The following is a 20,835-nucleotide window of genomic DNA, read 5'->3' as shown; positions in this document are numbered from 1 at the left end:
GGCAGCAGGAAAATTCCTTTTTCTTCCCCAGTTTCTTCACCTGTAGGATGAAGAGAATGTGAGGGTCTGTCTTACAGGTTTGTGGTGAGGGTCAGATAGGGTACATGTGTAGAGCCCTCAGAACGGTGACTGGTAGGCAGAAAGTGCTCGGTAAGTGTCACCATGCGGTGATTATGAGGGTGCTGAAATTGATGGTGCTGGTGATGGCAGTGAGGGGCCCCTGCTGTAGCAGAGCCCCCAGGCTTGGCCAGCCGCCCGTGTGCCCTGGGAAGCCAGGATGTAAAGGGGTGGGAGCCATGGAGTTGAATAGAGTGTTAAATTGACATAAATTGCTTTGCAGTTTGCTGGAATTCAGCCGCAGCTAGCCAGAGGGATGTTGTTACCTCTTCTTCAAGGGGGTCAAAGCTAGTCGACAGTGGCCTTGAAACACTCTGGTTGATGGTTGCTTCTGCCCTTTGGCTACAACATTCTTTTAGGAATAGTTTTTCACCATGCAGATGATTGGGCAAAATCTTAAGTAATTTGAATAAATCTGATTGAAAAATTATTTCAGAAAATATGTCTGAAAACAAGTATAACTAATAAATTTCGTGTCTTATCTCTTGTCCATTGAGGATTTCCAGACAACGTCCCAGAGGAATAAGACATTTTCATAAGCTACTAATAATGTATTAAGTAGATCAGAGATTGTATTGTACAGAAACCTTGTAGCAAAATCACAGAGACTTGAATTTGAGTTCTAGGTCCATTCATATCTATTGGACTTTGGTAACTTCACTCTTCTGGGAGGCCATGGTTCCTTGCCTGTAAAATAGCGGTGTCAATTACCAATTTAAAAGAATTCTGTGAAGAATAAACAGCACAGTAAGTGCCCAATTGCTACTACAAAACATTGCTACTATCATTATCTTCAATTCAATTAAAACTATTATTATGGTTATTTATATAGCTAAATATATAAAAGTGATAAAATCTGTGTAATCCAAAAGAAAAGTAGCCTTTGGTCTATGTACTGAAGATGTAAGATAAATTTAATATACCTTTCCTTACATTCAATTTTCTCTTTGTTAGTTTTTCCAAAGGATATTGTGTGTGTGGCAATGCATGAAAGGATGTACTAGATGTAGGCATGCAGAGTAAATGGTATCAAGTATCCTGAAAATAGGTGCAGAGGAAAGTAAGAGAAGCAGCTTAGGCTGTGTTGGTTAGGTATAAGTTAGACACATGCATGGTGTGTACAGTTAGCTGTAATCAGATCACTGAAAAATGCCTTTCTCTCACAGGAGAACCTGGCCTTCTCATTTCTCAAGTGAATGCCAAGAATCCTTTCTTTGGTTATGCTGGGAACAAGAAGCACACAGAAAAGAAGTTGCTTTGTGATGTTTTTAGAAAGGGAGATGTTTACTTTAACACCGGAGATTTGATGGTCCAAGATCAGGAGAATTTCCTTTATTTTTGGGACCGTATTGGAGATACTTTTAGGTAAGAAATACAGCTGTCCTGCTTGTCCTGTGATTGTGGTCCATTCTCTGAGCAAGGCTCCATGGAAAACTGACAGACCACATGCTCTTTGATCACAATAATGTCTCCCCATGTAAAAATTCATCGGCCATCTTTTTTCTAAATTGAAACAGCAGTTGTTTATTGATGTCAATTTTTATAATTTTTAAAAAATGAGTCAATTTGGTCCACTAAATAGTATATTTAATAATAATAATAATAGAAATAATAGAAATAATAAATAATAGAAAATCAACTTGGTCAAATTGGTATAATTCTTCACCTGCTGAAACAGCGAAATTTCCCATTCTTATATTTTCTTTTTTAATTCCTTAAGATTATTTTGGGCTTATGGAAATCATTTTGCTTTACTAGTTAATGACTACAGAACAGTGAAGGACAGCAGGCATTAGAAAATGCTCAAATGAATAAATGAATTATACTTCTCTTTCCTCATCTTGGGCAAAATTATGAACTCACTTTATATACAATTATTTTAATTAAAATAAAATATTCATTCATACACATTAAAAGAGCCAAAGGGGCTCTCCTAGAAATTAGAGGGGGTCAGTTCACTGAAAGACAGCTACAGCTTTTCTTTCAATCTTTTCTATCTCTATTATTAGAAACAGGGAGTTTTTTATACCTGTTATATTATAAAATAAAGAGGGACATCATTATTTTGTTTTTTATGACTTATAGAAACACATTTTATAAGTAAGTTTTTATATAGCAATGGGACATAGATAAAGTAAATTTAGCTAAAACACAGATACACTGATTTTGATTTATCAGCAAAGTGTTTCCTAAGAAATGCCTTCATTTTGAATGACTCCATCATTTTTGGTTAGTAGGTGCTTACACAGAACCAGAGGCAGGTCCCTAAAACTAAAACTGGGTACTTAGTCCTTCAAATCCAGATCTTATTTTTTATTTAGATGGAAAGGGGAAAATGTTGCAACCACAGAGGTGGCGGATATTATTGGCATGTTGGATTTCATACAGGAAACAAACATCTATGGTGTGGCTGTGCCAGGTATGAATATATTTCAGGTTTGGAAAGATTCTCAGAAAAGAATATCCCACTTTAGTTTTGCAGTGATCTTACTAATTCAAAATTTCATTTATTATATATTAAAGTAAATATCTTAGTCTTGTCTCGGCAAGCAATGCCCTGGGCCAAGGTAACCATCTTCAAGATCCCATCAGGGGGAAGGCACCAAATGAATTTCAGTGTATGTGTGTATTTTTAAGCAAAGTTTGAAAATTCAGGTCAGTGACTCACTGCTTGAAAATAGTTACAGCTTTTCAATAGTCTATTATTTTTCTGTTAATGACGAGAGTTCATGCATGCCTCTAAAAAAGGAATATGTTCTAGTTTAACTGTTTAATAATACTGACCTATTTTTAAAATTAGTTTAAAATCTGTTTGGCAACCTTTATTTTTTATAAAGATGCATGTAAGGATTGTCTCATGATCGTAGAAATGTCAAAAAAATGTGGCCAACTTGAAATCATAGGACAACTGTCCCTCTGCTCTCACTCTCACACTTTTTTTTTTTTTTTTTTTTTAACAAATGACCAGTTTCCCAACTAATGTTTGTAGGTCCAGGGGATCCTGGGGGTGGGAGTGTTTGGATGGGGGAACAGAGGAAGGGTATTTAGACTCTAATAGACAGCCACTGAGGGCTGGAGAAGTGCTGCAGGAGTTCTGATTCCCTGGAAAAACCCATAGGTGGCATGAGAAGCAGTAAGTGATCTATGAAATTAGTTATGGGAATACCAGCCTCTAGTATTTCAACTTAAAAACATACCCTTTATTTTTTGCATCGATGCTTAACACGGACACGTCTCTGAAATATGTTTGTCTTTAAATATTTGTTTCTTCTTAATATTTTATACTAAAGGATGCAAATTATGAGTCATTTATTGTGTTTTCCATTCCATCTGTTCTGTTTTTGTAGTTAGACAATTAAGGACAGACTTGCCCTTCCTTGTTCCTAAATGATTTCTAGGGAGGAAATCATGCTTAGGAAATCAGATGCCCCTCGTGGATGCTAGTGTTTCATTGTTATTGCTGCAATTGATTTAATGTCTCTATTTGCAACAATTAGTATGTAATTAATAGGATTATTTTGAAAATCCACTATTACTTGTAAAAGTGACTCTATTTCAAACTTCATTTTTCAGATCATGAAGGAAAAGCAGGAATGGCTTCTATTATTTTAAAACCAAATAAGTCTTTAGACTTGGAAAAAATTTATGAACAAGTTGTAACATATCTGCCACCTTATGCCTGTCCACGATTTTTAAGAATTCAGGTAATTTTACTGTCTGAATTTGAGGAATTCAGGTAATTTTACTTTCCCATCAGATTTAAAACCAGGAATCCAGGAGGTAGTTTAACTACAAAAGAATATTTTCTCTTTTAGCTAATAGGAGCACTTTATTTACACTAGAACATTTCAAGAATAATGTAAATCATGGGGATGCTAATTTATACCATAGTTGAAGCCTAATGATAGAAGGAAACGTGATGAAATGCCAGGATCCTTGTTTTTGTCCTAATTATAAAATTGCTCTCTTCCTCTTTAATCAAGCCCTCAGAGCAGAAATGATAGTCCTAGTAATTGTGGCAAGCCAAAAACCACGGCTTAACACAGGCCTTGTGAAGGCATTGGGTGCCGTGTGCCTAAAACTAGGTCCCAGAAAGCTGACGTCAAGATGTCTGCAGGATGTGTGCAGAACCTAAACGCAATTGGCTCAAGCAATTCTACTTTTAGTTTTTATCCTCACTGAGGGAATTCTGAATTCATTTGTTTTGAGGAGTGGGCTTTCTCTTGTTAGGTTACTGAGATAAAGTACAATAAAAAGACACAGACCTACTCAGCAACTTGCTAAATTTTCTTACTCATTTATTCAGCCATCACTTATTTAATATTGTGCCTCAAATATCACTTCCTGAAACTAGAACTCATCATCTCTTAACATCCAATCACACAGAATTTTTCACGATAATATTTGTCATGTCGCAGTTAGATCCCTGATAGTGCAAGAAATGGCATCAGATTCACCTTGAAAGCATTTGATGACAATCTCGGTATATAAGTCACCTCTTGACCAATGGGGCACATTGTCTGAACTGTCGTAAATGCCTATTGTATCCACATAATTGTTTTAATCTGTAAGAGCTTCACACATTGCCTCTGATTATTTTCATAACAATCTGTTGAAATACTAAAGGGAAGTAAATATGAAACAGAAGTAACACATTTTTAATTGAAATTTATATTGAGCTAATTGTAGCTTTACATGCAGTTATAAGAAATAATACAGAGAGATCCTGTATCTGCCCTTTACCTCATTCCCTCCAATGGTAACATTTTTTGAAACTATTAAAACCAGGATATGGACATTGATCTAATCAACCTATTATATTAAAATCTCCTGTTTTGCTTACACTCATTTGTGTGTGTGTATTAAGTTCTGTACAATTTTATCACCTGTGTAGCTTCATGCATCAATAACAAGACTACCAGGATCCTTCTGTTGCCCATTTATGACACCACCCCCAAAAAATGTATTATAGGGAGTAGAAAGTTGATGGACCAAACAATGTTTTTAACATTTTCCCCTAGGGCATCTTAAAATTTACTTTCATTAAGCAAGAGAAATATTTTGGCACAGGACTACCTTAGAAGAAGACTAAACCAGGCTTGTACAAATTTAAAAATGTTTTTGGTATCATTTAACACCTAAAAGAACTTGTGCCATGACTAGTGTCTATTACAGTGTTTGCTGTAGTAAGCACAGTGCATGAAGCTAGTGGCCAGTCAAAATACTTATTTAACAAATGAATTATAATAAATGATCTGTTATAGGCAATGCAAAACTCTGTTACTTCTGACAAAATGAATAAAGCAACTATCTTATTCAAACTATGTTTAGCACAAATTAAAAAAGGATTATTGTTGCCAATAAATGTACCAAAAAATTGTAAATGTGATATTACTCAGTATGGTTGGGGTGCAGTTAAATTGGTCTTTTCATTCTGCTTGTGGAAGCACAATTTGTTATATAACCTCTCTGGAAAACAATGTAAACGTGTTCTCAGATTCTTGGAATTTGCATATATCTTTAGTAATTTCATTTCCAGGAATATATTTCCTTAGGAAATAAAGATGCACAAATGTTATATACAAAGATGTTCTTCAAAGTATTGTTTATAGTAATAAAATAATAAATAATACAAAGTGATTCTACTAATCCTGGTAATTGCTTTATAGGAAAAGATGGAAACAACAGGGACATTCAAAGTACAGAAGTTTCAGCTGGTGGAAGAAGGATTTAGTCCACTGGAAATTTCTGATCCACTTTACTTCATGGATAACTTGAAAAAATCTTATGTTCCACTGACCAAAGAACTTTATGATCAAATAATATTAGGGGAGATCAAACTTTAAGGTTTTTTTATATATGGGATGTTCAAATGCTTTCTTAGGAGAGGTGAGAAGAGAGTGTGTGAATTTTTAATATGATATAGGGAAAGGGAACTGATGTTAATTAAGCATGTACTGTATTTCCTTAATTTGCAACAGCTATTCTTTAATTAAGAACTTTAATTTGTTTTAATTGACAACAAACTTCAGTTGGTTAGTATTTTTACTTGGGGATTCAGTGTATAAGTATTTGCCTTAATCTTAAAGATTTTAAATAATAAGTGGTTAGCAGTTTAGATACATCTAAAAAGGACTTTTTAAATAAAATTTCTAGTTTTGAATAAGTGATTACATTTTATTCAAATATTTGTGTGCCCTATCCTGTAGCTCAATAACATCATCTTCATTAATATGTGTTTTAGGTCTCATTCTGATGTTTTTAGCTTCAAACTTCTAGTCAAAGGAAGCTGACAACTAAATGCATATGCACTCATATCTCCCTTAACTTAAACTCATCTTAAGGTAATAGAAGAAATATAAATACATGAAGCAGCAAAGCAGGAAAACTGGTAGGAGATTTGAAGAATGTATAATGGGATGAAATTAACAATAAAATCCAACAGAGCTGTAGAAACCCCTGGGAATACAGGGAAACAATAGACTAGAATAGGACCGAGGTATTAACACCAAGATCAGAGGCAGAAAGAGCTTTGAGTGTGAATGGGTTTGTGAGTAGTTAACTGGAAACTGTATTACATGGGTGGTGTAATAAGCACAGTTGTACTTAACCTCAGGTTGGAAGCACCAAACCCCAGTGTTTGCTTCAAGCTAAAACTATGTGAGTGATTCTCTTACCACAGTGCGTTTGCCTCCATGGGAGGGGGTTACGGGTGCTGAGCTAAGAAGCGGAGTAGGATCCAGCAGGAAGCTCCTTTGCCCGTAATCCTAATTCTCTGTACAGCCAGAAGTAACAGTGGCCTTGCCTCATGTTGCCTATCCATGCCACAGAGACCATGTTCATTGAAAGAGAAGTTGCAGATAGTTCCTTTTAATCATTGTTAAGAAAACATGTTTTGAAGTTAAATTATTTTTAAAATGTAAAAGTTAACCATAAATAGCATGGAAATAAAGGGTCAAACTTTAGAATGAAAAAAAAAGAAAATGTAGTCAATTTTATGAAAACCAGGAATTTTAAGAGGAACATTTTTTAAAAAGTAAGTCTAAGCATATCCATTCTCCCATCATATAAAAGAGAATGGATTTTCTTTATTTAAGGGAGTATTAGATGAATGAATACATTGGTATTTTTATATTGGTGACTTGGCTTTTCTTTACCTTTCCCACTAAAAAAAAAACTTTCACTTTTACATATGTATTTTTCATTTATAGGTGCCTTTGAAGTGCTATAGAGCTGAAGAAACATTTTTTTCTACAAATTCATAGCTCTTTGAAATCTTTGGAAGCTAAAAAAGGGACATTTGAAAAATGGGGGTAGGTTTATTGGTGGGAAGATTGAAAAAGTCCTTTTTAATTGCTTCTGTTTCTCTCAGGAAAAAAATAACAGAGGAGAAGGGTTTGGTGGAGGTTTTAAACAAGAAGTGATGGGCCGTTGCTTTGAGAAGTGTATTAGAGAAGGAACCCAGGAGACTTTGTAAGGGAAGTGGTCAAAAGTTCAGACAAGTCAGCAGCATTGTGTGATTTTCTCCGTAGGTCTTAGGTCAGATTTCCTAAGGCAGAGCCCAAGGCGGGGATTCACGTGTGTCTGATCTACTGGGGAGGACAAGAAGGGAGTTTGGTAAACAGGAGAGGGCAGGGAAGAGGCTAGGCAAGGATGTGGTCTCAGTCTTTGTTCCATTTGTTCCCCATGCTGACCTCTGGTGCATGAATCAGCCACAAAGGCTGCCCTTTTGTGCTCGGTGTCAGTCAGTCATTACCTGGAGACGCCCTGAAGAAGGGGCATGATGAACGGCAAGATAGGCTAATGGATCCTCCCGAAAAGATATTATTTATCAGTAATAAGAGTGAAGTGCTGATACATGTTAAAACATGGATGAACCTTGAAAACACACTAAATGAAAGAGGCCAGTCATAAAAGAATACATGTAAGATGCCACTAATATGAAATGTCCAAAATAGGCAAATCTATAAGGACAGAAAGTAGGTAACTGTTTGCCAGAGGTTGGAGAAAGAGGGACTGGGGAGTGGCTGAATGGCAGTTTCTTTCTGGGGTGATGAAAATGTCCTAACATTAGATAGTGGTGGTGACAGTTGTACAATCAGAATAAACTAAAAACCACTGAACTGTACATGTTTAAAGTATGTATTTTATGGAATGTGAATTAAATAAATCTCAAAGCTGTTAATTTTTTTAAATGTGGAGTATCACATGGGGGTCCTATGGGCCTGGTGGGCCTGGAAAGCAATAATCAACTGTGATATATGATTCAACTACTCTAACTGGTTTTTCTGTAACTTCTGATGTATGTTCAAAAACGTTATCTTAATTAGACCTCGTTTCCACAACGCAGCATGACTATTCCTACATTGTTGTTTTGGGATTGTTCCGCTCCATGGGATTGGGGACTGTCAAGCAGCTAGTTATGGTTAGTTATACATTAGGCATTAAGTCACTCTTTAGATCATTGTATATAATTCTTTGATCAATAAATATGAGGGGTGCATTCTCAGCACCACTCTTGAGCTGTTAAGCTTTGAGTCCCCTGGCTGGTCCTTTCAGATCTTCGATATTGATGCCGGGGTTCTTGTTTGCAGAGTTGAAGAATGAACTTAGCAAACAGTGAAGGTAGGAGAGCCAGGGAGACTTTTATTGAGAGATGCAGTGAGAGGACAGACAGAGCTCCTGGCATGAGCCAGTAGAGGACAAGAGAGCCCCGGGTGGTGCGCTGTCTAGGGGATTTATAGGCGGTTGAGAGACAAAGAGCTAGGGATGCAGACCCACCAAATGGCCTCTAAATGTTTATTTTTAAGGAGACACTAAGTTTCTTGTCAGGTTTTTGGACTATTTTGTAGAGTTAGCATAAGAAATTTAGAATAGCAGTTTCTCGGTTTGGGAGCATATCAATCAAGGCTGCTTGTCTTGCTTTCAGGGTGAGCTGAGTTATTGTCTGTTTGTTAAATAGTAAATTAAGAATTTTACTTCTTAATTTCTTATCTTCAAGATGGAATTCCTGCCTTTCACTATGTTGTTTACGGCTGGGCCTGCCTGTGATATTAATTGCCCAGGTTATATATTACTGAGTAGGGGCTGTAGGAGGAAAAGCAGCATCTGGGTAAAGTTAAAGATAAACGGCTTTTCAGCAGGTTAAAGTAAATTTTACAATAGCCTCGTTTAATTTAATTACACAAACAAGATATGGGCTATGCTGAGGTATTTTCTTATCTGGGGGATGTTCAAACATTCCAGGCCAGGTTATTCCTGGCTTTTTAGTTTTAACTAATCTTTGTTGAAGAATGCTTATATTCTTAGTTTGATATTTTACTTTAGAGAATTAATATGACTCTGACTTTGCTTAATTGTTTAATATGGAGTGTTGGTAGGGGTCTTTTTCCAGAGGCCTTCACCCTTCTCTGACTACACCCACGGTCCCTGTCTCAGTATCTCATCGTGTCTCCTCCCTTAACTGCGGGTCAGAAGCAGGGAGGGACCGAGAGGTCCCATGCTACCTGCTTACGCAGCTTCCTTGCGTCCTCTGGCTCTGCTCAAGGCTGGTCCAATATATACCATGGCCAGTTCACAATGGATCACTGCTGGGTTCATCAACCTGATAACTTAACTTGTAATTCTTGACATTGAATAAATATTGCAAAACAGAATCTCTACAGATACTCAGAGCATTGCCCATTGATTATACTTCTTTCTACCTGTTTGTGAATTAGGGTTCAGAGAGGAAGAGCAGCTGAGGGAATATTTGGGCCTCAGTGGGTGTGATGGATGGGAGTAAGGGACCTATACCAGTGACGGGCGGGTCAAAGGTAGGCTTGGGCTGACTCCCAGCTGCCAGACTGGGGAATGGAAGTAGTTAAGGAACTCATTTGCTTTCTTTTTCACCATGGCTCTTCTTTGTGCTATTTCTTGAATGTACTGTTTATTATCTGTAAGTGGAGACAAGATCAAAAGAATATCATTTTCAACAGACATATGTTTTATAGATTGTCAATGACATAATAGAAAATTAAAGTAAATTCTCCATCTGTTACGAGCTGCAGTATTGAGACCAGACATATTTTCATGCAAACAAGCTAAAAATACTGAAGATACACGAGAGCTTATGCCAAAAGGCAATAACATACTGAACAAATCACTTTCAGACTGAATTTAGCAAGCAAAAGAGACGACTCTTTTTTGATGCTGCCAAGAAAACCAGTGAGAGAGATGAACAGATTGATTTATATCAAAGATAGTGATTAAACCTACTCTTGCAAATCCTGCGTTAGTCAAATATTTTGGTGACTGACAAGCAAGCCAAACTATTAAGCTTAAAAAAATGGTCTCTGAATGGCCAGTTGGCTTTTATCTGCATCAAAATACCTGGTTTTATGGTTTAATTGCCTTCCTATTCTACTGAAATCCAGAAAGAGAATTTTATTTGAAGCTATTGTGATCTACTTGCATGTTATATGAAAATGTAAAGAGACATTTAGATCAAATGGAGATTCGTAGTCAAATGAATCAATTTTTTCCTGGGAAATGGAGGCAAATCAAGCACCAAGGCTCCCAGCAATAGAGTTCCAAGCCGTAGCCAGAAGGGGAAAATGAGAATAAAATTAGAAGTGGCCATTATTGTGGAGAAAACAAGAGCAAATTTGGCCACACATCACCTTGATAAATGGCACTTTAAAAGATAGATTAAGTAAACCTCCAAATGTCAAACTAGATTACATGGGTAAGGATAGCTCCACACTGCTATGCTGCCCTCTGGGTATCAGCCCCTGGCAGCCAAATTCCTGAGGGAGCAGTATCAGCAGGGGTCAGCCTGTGGCTCAGGCAAGCGAGCCCAGGCAGCCAGCATCCGATCGCTCCCTTTATGGAGTCCACACTTCATTCTCCACAGGACCATGCAGATTAGTTACTGGTGCCAGGAAACCGTAACACCAATTCTTTTCCTGTTACTGAGACAGGGACCGTGGGTGTAGTCAGAGTAGGGTGAGGGCCTCCGGAAAAAGACCCCTACCAAAACTCCATATTAAACAATTAAACAAGGACAGAGTCACATTAATTCTCTAAAGTAAAATATCAAACTAGGGAATATAAACATTCCTCAGTGAAGATTAGTTAAAACTAAAAAGCCAGGAATAACCTGGCCAGGAATGTTTGAACATCCCCCAGATAAGAAAACACCTCAGCATAGCCCATGTCTTGTTTGTGTCAATTAAATGAGGCTATTGTAAAATTTACTTTAGCCTGCTAAAAAGCCGTTTATCTTTAACTTTATCCAGATGCTGCTTTTCCTCCTTCAGCTCACCTTGAAAGCAAAAAGCAAAACAAGCAGCCTTGACTGATATACTCCCAGACCAAGAAACTGCTATTCTGAGAAAGGATCAAAACTGATAAGAAACTTAGTGTCTCTTTGAAAATAAACACTTAGAGACCATCTGGTGGATCCACATCCCTAACTCTTGATTCTCTCAACTGCCTATAAATCCCCTAGACAACTCTCCACCAAGGACTCTCTTGTTCCCTCCTGGCATGAGCCAGGAGCTCTGTTCTTTCACTTTATCTCTAAATAAATGCCTGTACCTTGCTCTCCTACTTTGACTGTGAAGCTCATTCTTCGGCTCCGCGAACAAGAACCCCAGCATCATTACTATGCAGGATAAAGTTCACATTGTGCTCCGAAAAATGCAGTTGTGCAACACAAACACAAGTACTATTTCAGTAACAATATAAAAATGTAAATTGAAAAAAAAGATTGAGAAAGAGAGCTCCCTCTCATAATATTTCACGGTATCTGAGGTTTCACATTGAAACTCTTCAAGTAGGATGGGGAGAGAGGGTGGTGAGGACAGGTTCTCTGTATTTTTGTTATTTTTTGTTGAGGTAAAATGCTGCAATTTTACTATTGCAACCATGGGGCCTGAAAGAACACAGCTGCAAAAATGTGAGTGAATTCTTTTCTACCCCAGCACTTTTCATTCCTCAGAGCACTCAAAAAATTGAAAATTGACCATATATCGAAAAACTTCCAATACATAAGATTACATAACTAGCAGTTTTCGTTCTCACCTGAGTAGATACAGTGTCTATTCTAGCCTGGATTTAGCTCTCTAATCCTATTTCTTCCCAAGTAGAGCCATTTTCACTTTATAATTCACTTTATAATTCGTTCATTTTGAGAAAATTCCACATATTTTAAGAGCTTCTGCTCCAAATCCTCGCTCTCACATTTGTCTGTTTCCTTGTCTTTATGAGTCTGGGACTAAGACTCTGCACTTGTAAGCGCCTCCTACTCATCCAGGAGTCACCGTCTCGCCCCTCGCCCATCCCCTACATTTAATGCTGCCCTCTGAACCAGCCAGGGCAAGAGGCATCCATTATCTCAAAGTTGGCCTGTTAATTATAGCAGAACACAGAAAAAAGAAGTCAGTACTTAGCTTCTGAGCTTCTGAAGTCTGAGCTGCCAAGTCAGTCAGAGCCACTGTTTCCTGCCTCTGGAGATGGTATTCAAGTCTGCCAGAATGGCGGGGGATAAGGGGCCAGATACAAAGGGGTTAGGTGTTGGTGTGATTCCCAGAAAATGAGCTTTGTACCTTGGCTTATGTCTGAGGCCAAATACCAGGACAGAAGAACACTAGAAACTTTAATTAGAGCACTGTGGGGGTGCGGGGGTGGTTAACCCAAATTCAACTGAAGCCCTGCGAGGTAGCTAGCCTCAAGGGCCCCTTTATCCAGCACGGCGTGGCATGGGTAGGAGTCGCTCTTGCAGTTGTAGGCAAAAGGGGTCTGAGGTAGTTGAGAGAGTTCTTGTGCCAGCATGGCTTGGGAGCGCAGCCCAGGTACTTTTCAATCCTTTTAGAGGGGCATGGCAGTAAGGAAACGAAATGGGAACAAAAAGCTTTGAAGTTGGGGGCAGAGGAAGACTCAGCTGCCATTGACATGCCACAGGTTTGATCTGCAGACCAGCTGAGCTAATGGTGAGATGGGGACCATGGGCTTAGACAGAAGAGGGTGAGGGCCTCTGGAAAAAGCAAGGCAGGATATTTACAGTCAGAGCAATGTAACTACATGCAAGGAAACCCCCTACCAAAACTCTGTGTTGGACATTAGTTCTAGAGTCATTCTTCAGTGAGATCAGTTAATATTCCCCAGATAAAGAAGAGTAGCACATGTTTTTATTATGCTAATCATTTGTAATCCTGTGTAAGATTCACTTTAGCATGCTGAAGGCCCAGGCTTATGTGCTGTCTTTCCTCCTTCAGATATGATGAGGTAATTTTGCAAACTGGGCAACTAATTTAGCATGCAGACCCAGCTGTAAACAACATAGTTAAAGGCAGGAAGGATTCTACCTTAAAGACAAGATTGCATTTAAACTTACTCTTTAGCAAACAGACAATACATTAGCCCACCTTGGGAGCTGGGCAGGTGGCCTTTTGATATGCTCCCAGACCAAGTCCAGGGTATCCCAGAGAAAAATCAAGGCAGGAAATACCTTATGTTAAGTTAATTCTAAATATTCAGGGACCACTTAACAAGTCCACACCCCTAAGCCTTTTTTTCATGTTCCCAAATATCCTCAACTGCCTATAAAACCCCTAGACAATGCACAACTATGGACTCTCTTGTCCCCTTCTGGCGTGAGCCAGTAGCTCTGTCCTCTCTCTCTCTCTCTCTCTCTCAATAAAAGTCTCCCTGGCTCTCCTACTTTGACTGTTTGCTAAGTTCATTCTTCGACTCCACAAACAAGAACCCCGGCATCAATGGGATGATGGAGAAGTCAGCAGATACCAGCCCGAAACAGTCAACAGGACCAAGCCTGGTTTCAGTCCCAAACCTGAGTTTGTGGCCTGATATGCCCACTGGTCATGGCCCACATTTTATAACCTTCTTTACTTGCTGAAGGAGAGGAATTAATGACTTTTTTGTCATTAAACTTTCAACACAAATAACATCTACTGACTTATGTACCGATTCGGGGTTTGAAAAATATGGGTATATCTGAAATATAATGAAACAGGGATTTGGGTCTGTTGAAAAGGCTGAGACAATTTTAGAGTATGATTTACATAATGGTTTTTGGTTTTGGTGATACATTTTTATTGAAGTATAGTTTATATATATTATATTAGTTTCAAGTATACAACATAATGATTCAGCAGTTATATGCATTATTAAATCCTCACCCCAACTAGTGTAGTTACTGTCAACATAGAAAGATGCTACAAAACTATTGACGATATTCTGTATGCTATACTTTCATTTTCATGACTAATTTATATTATGATTGAGATTTTGTGCCTCTTTATACCCTTCACCTGTTTCACTCCACCCCTAACCCCTCCCCCATGTTAACCACCAGTCATTCTTCAGTGTCTATGAGTCTACTGATGTTTTGTGCACCTCTGTGTTTATTGCTGCATTATTTACAGTAGTCAAGATATGGAAGCAACCAAGCTCTCCATCAACAGAAGAATGGATAAAGAAGACAGGATACTTATACAATGGAGTAGTATTCAGCCATAAAAAGAAAGAAATCCTACCATTGGTGACGACATGGATGGACTTAGAGGGTATTATGCTGCGTGAAATAAGCCAGGCAGAGGACAAATGCCATATGGTTTCACTTATATGTGGAATCTAAAAACAAAATAGAATGTAATTACTGTTTTAAAAACGTTTTGTAATACTTCCTTTGCTATTCTTTCAGTTTAAAATTGCAATATACTCAAAAGTTTCATTAAAAATGATGATAGCATGTAAATTCTATAAACGGTTATAGTTTATAGTGAGATATTCAGGAGGAATATATGCCAGATTGAAAGAAAAGTATAATCTTCAAATGTTGCTGATGGTGATATTTAAACATTTTGAAAAGCAGATGGTTTAGAACCTTAATATGCATGACCTAGGTGATGATAACAATTTTAAATGCATTTTTGCTAATAAGTCTGCGTGATCAGATACAATAATTCAGGGAAAAATACCTGTTGTACAAAGAAAGATTTATTGAGTTTAAAGGGTAGGTTAATTTCTCTTCCAGGTTATATGAACCTAAAATTTAAAAAAATGAGGACATAGTAACAGTAAGTGTCTAGCATAGTACTTGGCACATAGATGCTTTAAAAACAATCTCTTTTTAATAAATCAATGTTATGTCCTTTTCTAAATATTACAGTACTATTAAGTCATCTTAAAACCACATCATCCAAACTCATTAAACATGGAGTCAGTTAAAAAACAGTAACTTTATTTTTTACAATATTGCTGTGAAATCATGTCTTTCTTATTGCATAACTGCCCCATGCTTAACAAACATCTCCAAGGTATTATTAATTTTACTTGACTAATGTTCAAATTAATTATAACCAAGAGTCAGTGTGTTTTACCAAGATGATAATAAAAAGGATGCTGTAATAGACAGAATAATGCCTCTCCCACACATATCCTAAGACATCCATGCCCTAATTCTGAGAGCCTGTATGTTACCTTAAATACAAAAAGGACTTGCAGATGTAATTAAGTTATAGGTACTAAGATGGGAAGATTATTCTAGGTTATCCAGGTGGGACCAATGTATTCACAGGCGCCCTTATAAAGGAAAAGAGGAAATCAGGACTGAAATGAAAGCTGGAGATATGATGGTGAAAGTGGAGAGATTTGAAGCAGCTAGGCTGTTGGCTGAGGATGGAGGCGGTGCCATAGGCTTAGAAAGCAAGCAGCCTCTAGAAGCTGAAAAAGGCCAGGAAACAGATTCTCTCCTACCGCCTCAGGAAGAAACGTGGCTCTGCTGACACTGATTTCAGGACTTGTGAGCTCCGGAGCTGTAAGATAATGTCTTTATTGCCTTAAAGCCATGAAGAGTTTGGTAATTTGTCACAAATGGTGAAAACGTGTACAGATGTCAAATTCCAGGGCAAAAGAAGATTGAGGTAAAGACATAGGCTACGTCAGGTCACTAGCCGCCTCCCCTGTCCCATCCTGAACCTCTGCTGGAGAGCCCTGCCTGTCCTGGGGCTGTGAGCACCTAGGGCGTCAGGAAGGGATCGGCCCGAGGCACTTACAGCCAGAGCTGCTGAATTGGGAGAGTTTGGGTGCCCCCGGGGAACCCTCACTGCCCCCCAGCCGAAACTGTATGTACTTACTGAGGAAAGCATCCATGGGTTTCTTCAGATTCCCAAGTAGTTCAGGACTTAAAAAATACTTAAGAACCTCTATATTAGAATAATGGTTTACTGTTTTGTTTTATTACGTCCTTTGTAACATTGCCTGTCATCAGTAAAACGGCGATCATGAGGATGTGCAAGAGACTGAGCGTCAGTGACCGCGGATGAATGCTCTCTGGACACTCGGGTGTCCACGCCCAGCACACCTACCCAGTGGGCCTGCCCTAATAGAAGCTGTTGTGTGGCTCCTATGGGCACTGTGTTGGTGCCCAGTGGCCTTTGGGGTTTGTCATTAGGCATCTTGGTAGCCATTTGGCTTGATGTGTTCTCACTTAATCCTCAGCCGAGGCCCTGAGGGTCAGAAAGCCTCTGCAAGAAGGAAGGGACTGATCAGGAGTGATCTGGTATTTCAACGCAGGCCTTCATCTTCACTGAACCTAGGAAGCCGCATGGTACAGTGTGTTGGAAGAACAAATCAGGGTCTCTCAGGTACCAAACAAGAAAGGGGGTATTTTGAGCAGCTGCTTATAGCTAGGCAGTGGTTCTCAGGGACCAGAGCAGCAGAGGCTGCGGGGAACTTCCGGCTCTGCTCCAGATCTGCTGACACGAGCTCTGGGCCAGCCCAGCAATCTGGGTTTAACAAGCCTTCCAGGTGCTTCCGAAGACAAAGTCTGAAGATCACTGAGCTAAACTGTAAAAGTCCTTATCACCCTACAGAGCATTTTGCATTGATTTTTTTTGTATTCAAGCAATAATATTCAAATTATAAGTTAGTTTTTAAGGATGAGGAGGGAGATGGGAGAGAAAAGAAGGAAGGCAAAGCAAATTAACAGGAAACGGAGAAATTAATTTGATTTTAAAAATTTTCCCCTTTAAAAAAATGCCAATACAGTTTTTACCTGATCACTTGTGGCTGCAAATAACTACTTCTTCCTAGAGCACTTGCTCTTAACCTAGGAACAACTGGGACACTTAAGCAAGCTTCCAGAGAGTTATGATTGGCATTTTTCCTGCAAGTAGTCTCTTATCAGGTCAATAGTTCAGCCTTAGATAATTTCCTATAGTCTGAACAGTTAAATTTAAACCATCAAGAAATCAAAGTCAAATTAAATCAGAGCAAAATCCATTGATTGGGAATGGCTTAGGACAAAGAAATCCCATCAAAAAATTTCTTAACTATTCTAACCTGACATATTCACTCAATTTCAACATGACCTTTCTTAGTTTTAATGTCAACCAGGTTATGCTGCAGTCTAGGATCATGCATGACAAATGCTGAAGAGAAATGGATACTGTGATAACAGATATAAACCAGGCAAAGAAGGGTGCGTAAACTCTGTCTAAATCCCAAAGGCCAACATAAATAGATGACCAGGAGCAATGAGCTGTGTGAATGCATCAAAAACCCTCTTCTCAGCTTTTATTTTGAATCATATTTTTAGGCATATCCTCCTCTTTGACTTCTGCCATCTCTAATATTCACTCTATCCTGACCACTGACATTGTTTTGGGTGACTCTGATGTCTGAAGTCAGCCTTACTGAGAAGCCTGGAGCCTTTTAAGACCATCAACCCCCCTTCATCCCATAACTGTCATTCATGCTCAGAATTGAATACAAAAGTCTTCATGCTAGATTTGTTCACAGTATCATTTATCTTATTTAGAGTCTTTATTATGTGGATAACTATTACAAATTGTCTTATTCTCTTAATTATGATAGTTGTACTAAAAATCAACTTCAACTGAGTTTTCAGAGTGGCACTTGATCAAGGTACCTTGCATAGTTTAGGGTCTGATCATGTATCATCTACACAGCTAAACTTCTACCATTTTTCCATATATATCTTCATTAAGCAACATTTGCCTTCCCTCAGATGTTAAAAATGTCCTGCTTTACAGCCAACCACTTCCCTTTACTTTCCATCAAGACTCCTCTTTTCCACTTGGTATTTTCTTCATCGCTGATGTACTTTTCCTCCTATATTTATCCTACCAGGTGCCTGGATTTTTCTGAGTTTCTGAATTTACTCCTTTTGAAAAGAAAAAATAGAGACCATCCTTCAACCTTGCAGCTCTTTATAGCTGACATCCTTGCTTACTGTAGCCAAGATTGCTAGAAGTCTCTATGCCCTTATCATTCCCACTTCCTTACTTCCCATGCATTTTAACTCAATGCAATCTTATTTTTGATTCCATGGTGATGTAAACATTGCCTGCTAAAAGTCCTTGAATGACAAACATATCATTAAATACAATGGCTTTTCAGTATTCTCTGTTTAGGCTGATAGGCTTTACTTGACATCTTTGAATGCTTATTTCTTCTTGAAACTCAAATCTCTTGACATCTAGGATATTACTTTCTCTGGTTTCTCTTGTATTTCATCTATGTGTCCTTGACCCTCTTTTTCAACTTCTCAAATATCTATGTAATCTCAGGACTTTGACCTACTGTATTTCTGACCACAGTAAACTGCACCATTATTAATCCACCCAATTACTCAAGTCAGAAACTTTTGTCTGATTACAGGTAGAAATGTTTCCTTTCTTCTCATATAGATCTTCAAATATGTTTCTTAAATAACTCCCTGCACTGATGACCCTTCCCACCATGACCTTGTCTGTCTTGCTAATTCAGAGCCATTATTCAACAGTTATCTGAGGTTCTCTCTTTACCAGGAAACCCTCCCTTCTCCAAAAGCAGTTACGGGACAGAACTGCATTAAGCAAAACTTGAAATATTAAAATAAAGTAACTGCATCCATCTCTTGCCAACTGACTGCACATTTCTTATTCACACTAAGAAAAGCAAGTGAAAGCCTTTGAGTTATTTGAAACTAATTACTGTATAAGTTCTGGTGGCTGTCTCTTAAGAGATTGCTAACTTCCATTACCCAGAAAAACCAAGCATAAAGCTATAAGACTGAGGTGAAAGAAACACCCACAAGCCCCGAGTCAACATGATTTGTGTGCGAGGAGAACTGCCAGCTCTTCTAGAGAGCTAGATATCTTAGGAAAATGGAGCAACAGTGGAATTTGTCTTCTGCACTTTATCTACCTTTATCACTATCTTTCCTTTCAGTTTCGCACTGTACCTGTCTTTCTTGTGTCTTCCGGGTTATAAATATTTGGAATGTACTTCCCCCAAAGCCCTGATATTATATCTATTATTACTATGTTTTGCCTCAGAATTAGCTGATTTTAAAAAGGTGGCATCAACACACCTGCCTTAAACTTTTGGCCATTTGAATATTGATGAAATTGGGTACTAAAGCAATGCATGCAATTAATTTAAATTAAACCCTTGACTTTCAAATATTAAATATAATATTAATGGTTGAATTAAGAGATTCTCTGACTTAAGGTGATTTTTATGCCATTTTTAAAAACCCTTATTTTTAATAAGTCTAAGAAATGAAGGAACATGTTAAATAGATGAAAACGGTGAAACAATAGCCCTTATGCATATAACCTAGTAATAATAATATGAGGGTATTATTTTTACTGGCAGTGGCAAAACTAGGTAATTAAGACCACTCTTCCTACAGAGAACAATTTGAAAGCCTGCTTAAAATATGTTGCAATTTACTTGAAGTATCAGGATCCTAACTAACCAGGTAGCAAAGAATTACTGATGAATGAGAAGACAGAATTGAAGAAAACTGAGTCTTTTTTATTTTCTGGAACTTTAAATATATTAATAGTCACCAATGAGTTAGATCTCAGGGCTGGTTGTGAAGCATGCAAATTGAATCTTGATAGAAATGCAGAGAAAGGCAGCATCCCTTTGGGCCTGTTTGGGCCTGGGAGGGGGGTGTCTTTGGTCCCCCCAGAAGTGGTGGCAGAGAAGCTAAGCAGCACTATTGAAAGAATTTGGGGGATATAGGACAAAAGTTGCACCAGCCCACCAATGCTGCGGACTCTTATAAACCCATGATGCTTCAGATTAGGGCTCAAAAGTTTGCATTTGTGGAGTCAAGGTACACTGGGAATGAATCAGTTCTTGCAGATACTGTGGAATAGCTGTAAAGCATCTGAGAGGTTCTGAAAAATCCCAGTCCTAATGCATAGTGTATTTACATTTAATGTAACTTAGTTTTTGAATTTATAACTGTTATCAATAGCATTTGAGTTAAAACTTATAATCTTGCTACTTGCTTTCTATATATTCTGCTTCTTTGTTGTTCCTTTTTCTACTTCTATGATGTCTTTAACCATCTTCCCATTTATCTGCCTCCAATTAAATTTTATCTTGACTGGAGTTGGTCTTTCTGGAATTTATGTATTGAAATTTTTCTTTAGTTTTGGGAAATTCTTAACTGTTATCTCTTAAACATTCCTTCTGCCCCATCTTTCTCTCTCTCTGTCTCTCTTTTTTTCCCTTCTGAGACTTTAGTTAAATGTATGTTATGTATTTTAGAAAAATACAACTTACTTAAACTGACACAAAAGGAACTTGTAAATTTGAATATTCTTTTAACTATCATGTAAATTTAGTCTCTAATTAGAGACTGACCATACAGGTAAAATAATTAAGATACTATCATAACATCACAAA

The 20,835-nt window shown here is 37.9% G+C and overlaps 1 protein-coding gene across 2 annotated transcripts in view; it reads left to right on the top strand.

Annotated features, from left to right (window-relative positions):
* Window positions 1-8,647, top strand: part of SLC27A6 (solute carrier family 27 member 6) — a 55,528-nt gene extending 46,881 nt beyond the window's left edge. For both annotated transcript variants that reach the window (XM_036902592.2, XM_036902591.2), the window contains 4 exons: window positions 1,284-1,482; window positions 2,439-2,536; window positions 3,691-3,821; window positions 5,787-8,647. In XM_036902592.2, coding sequence (XP_036758487.1) covers window positions 1,284-1,482; window positions 2,439-2,536; window positions 3,691-3,821; window positions 5,787-5,963 — 605 coding nt within the window. In that variant the 3' untranslated portion in view covers window positions 5,964-8,647. The remainder of the gene's footprint in view (window positions 1-1,283; window positions 1,483-2,438; window positions 2,537-3,690; window positions 3,822-5,786) is intronic.
* The last annotated feature ends 12,188 nt before the right edge of the window (window positions 8,648-20,835 follow it).

This window comes from Manis pentadactyla, chromosome 13 (assembly GCF_030020395.1).
Source record: "Manis pentadactyla isolate mManPen7 chromosome 13, mManPen7.hap1, whole genome shotgun sequence".
Taxonomy (NCBI): domain Eukaryota; kingdom Metazoa; phylum Chordata; class Mammalia; order Pholidota; family Manidae; genus Manis; species Manis pentadactyla.
Note: the sequence above shows the minus strand (reverse complement) of the source record. Positions and strands in the feature narration are given on the sequence as shown.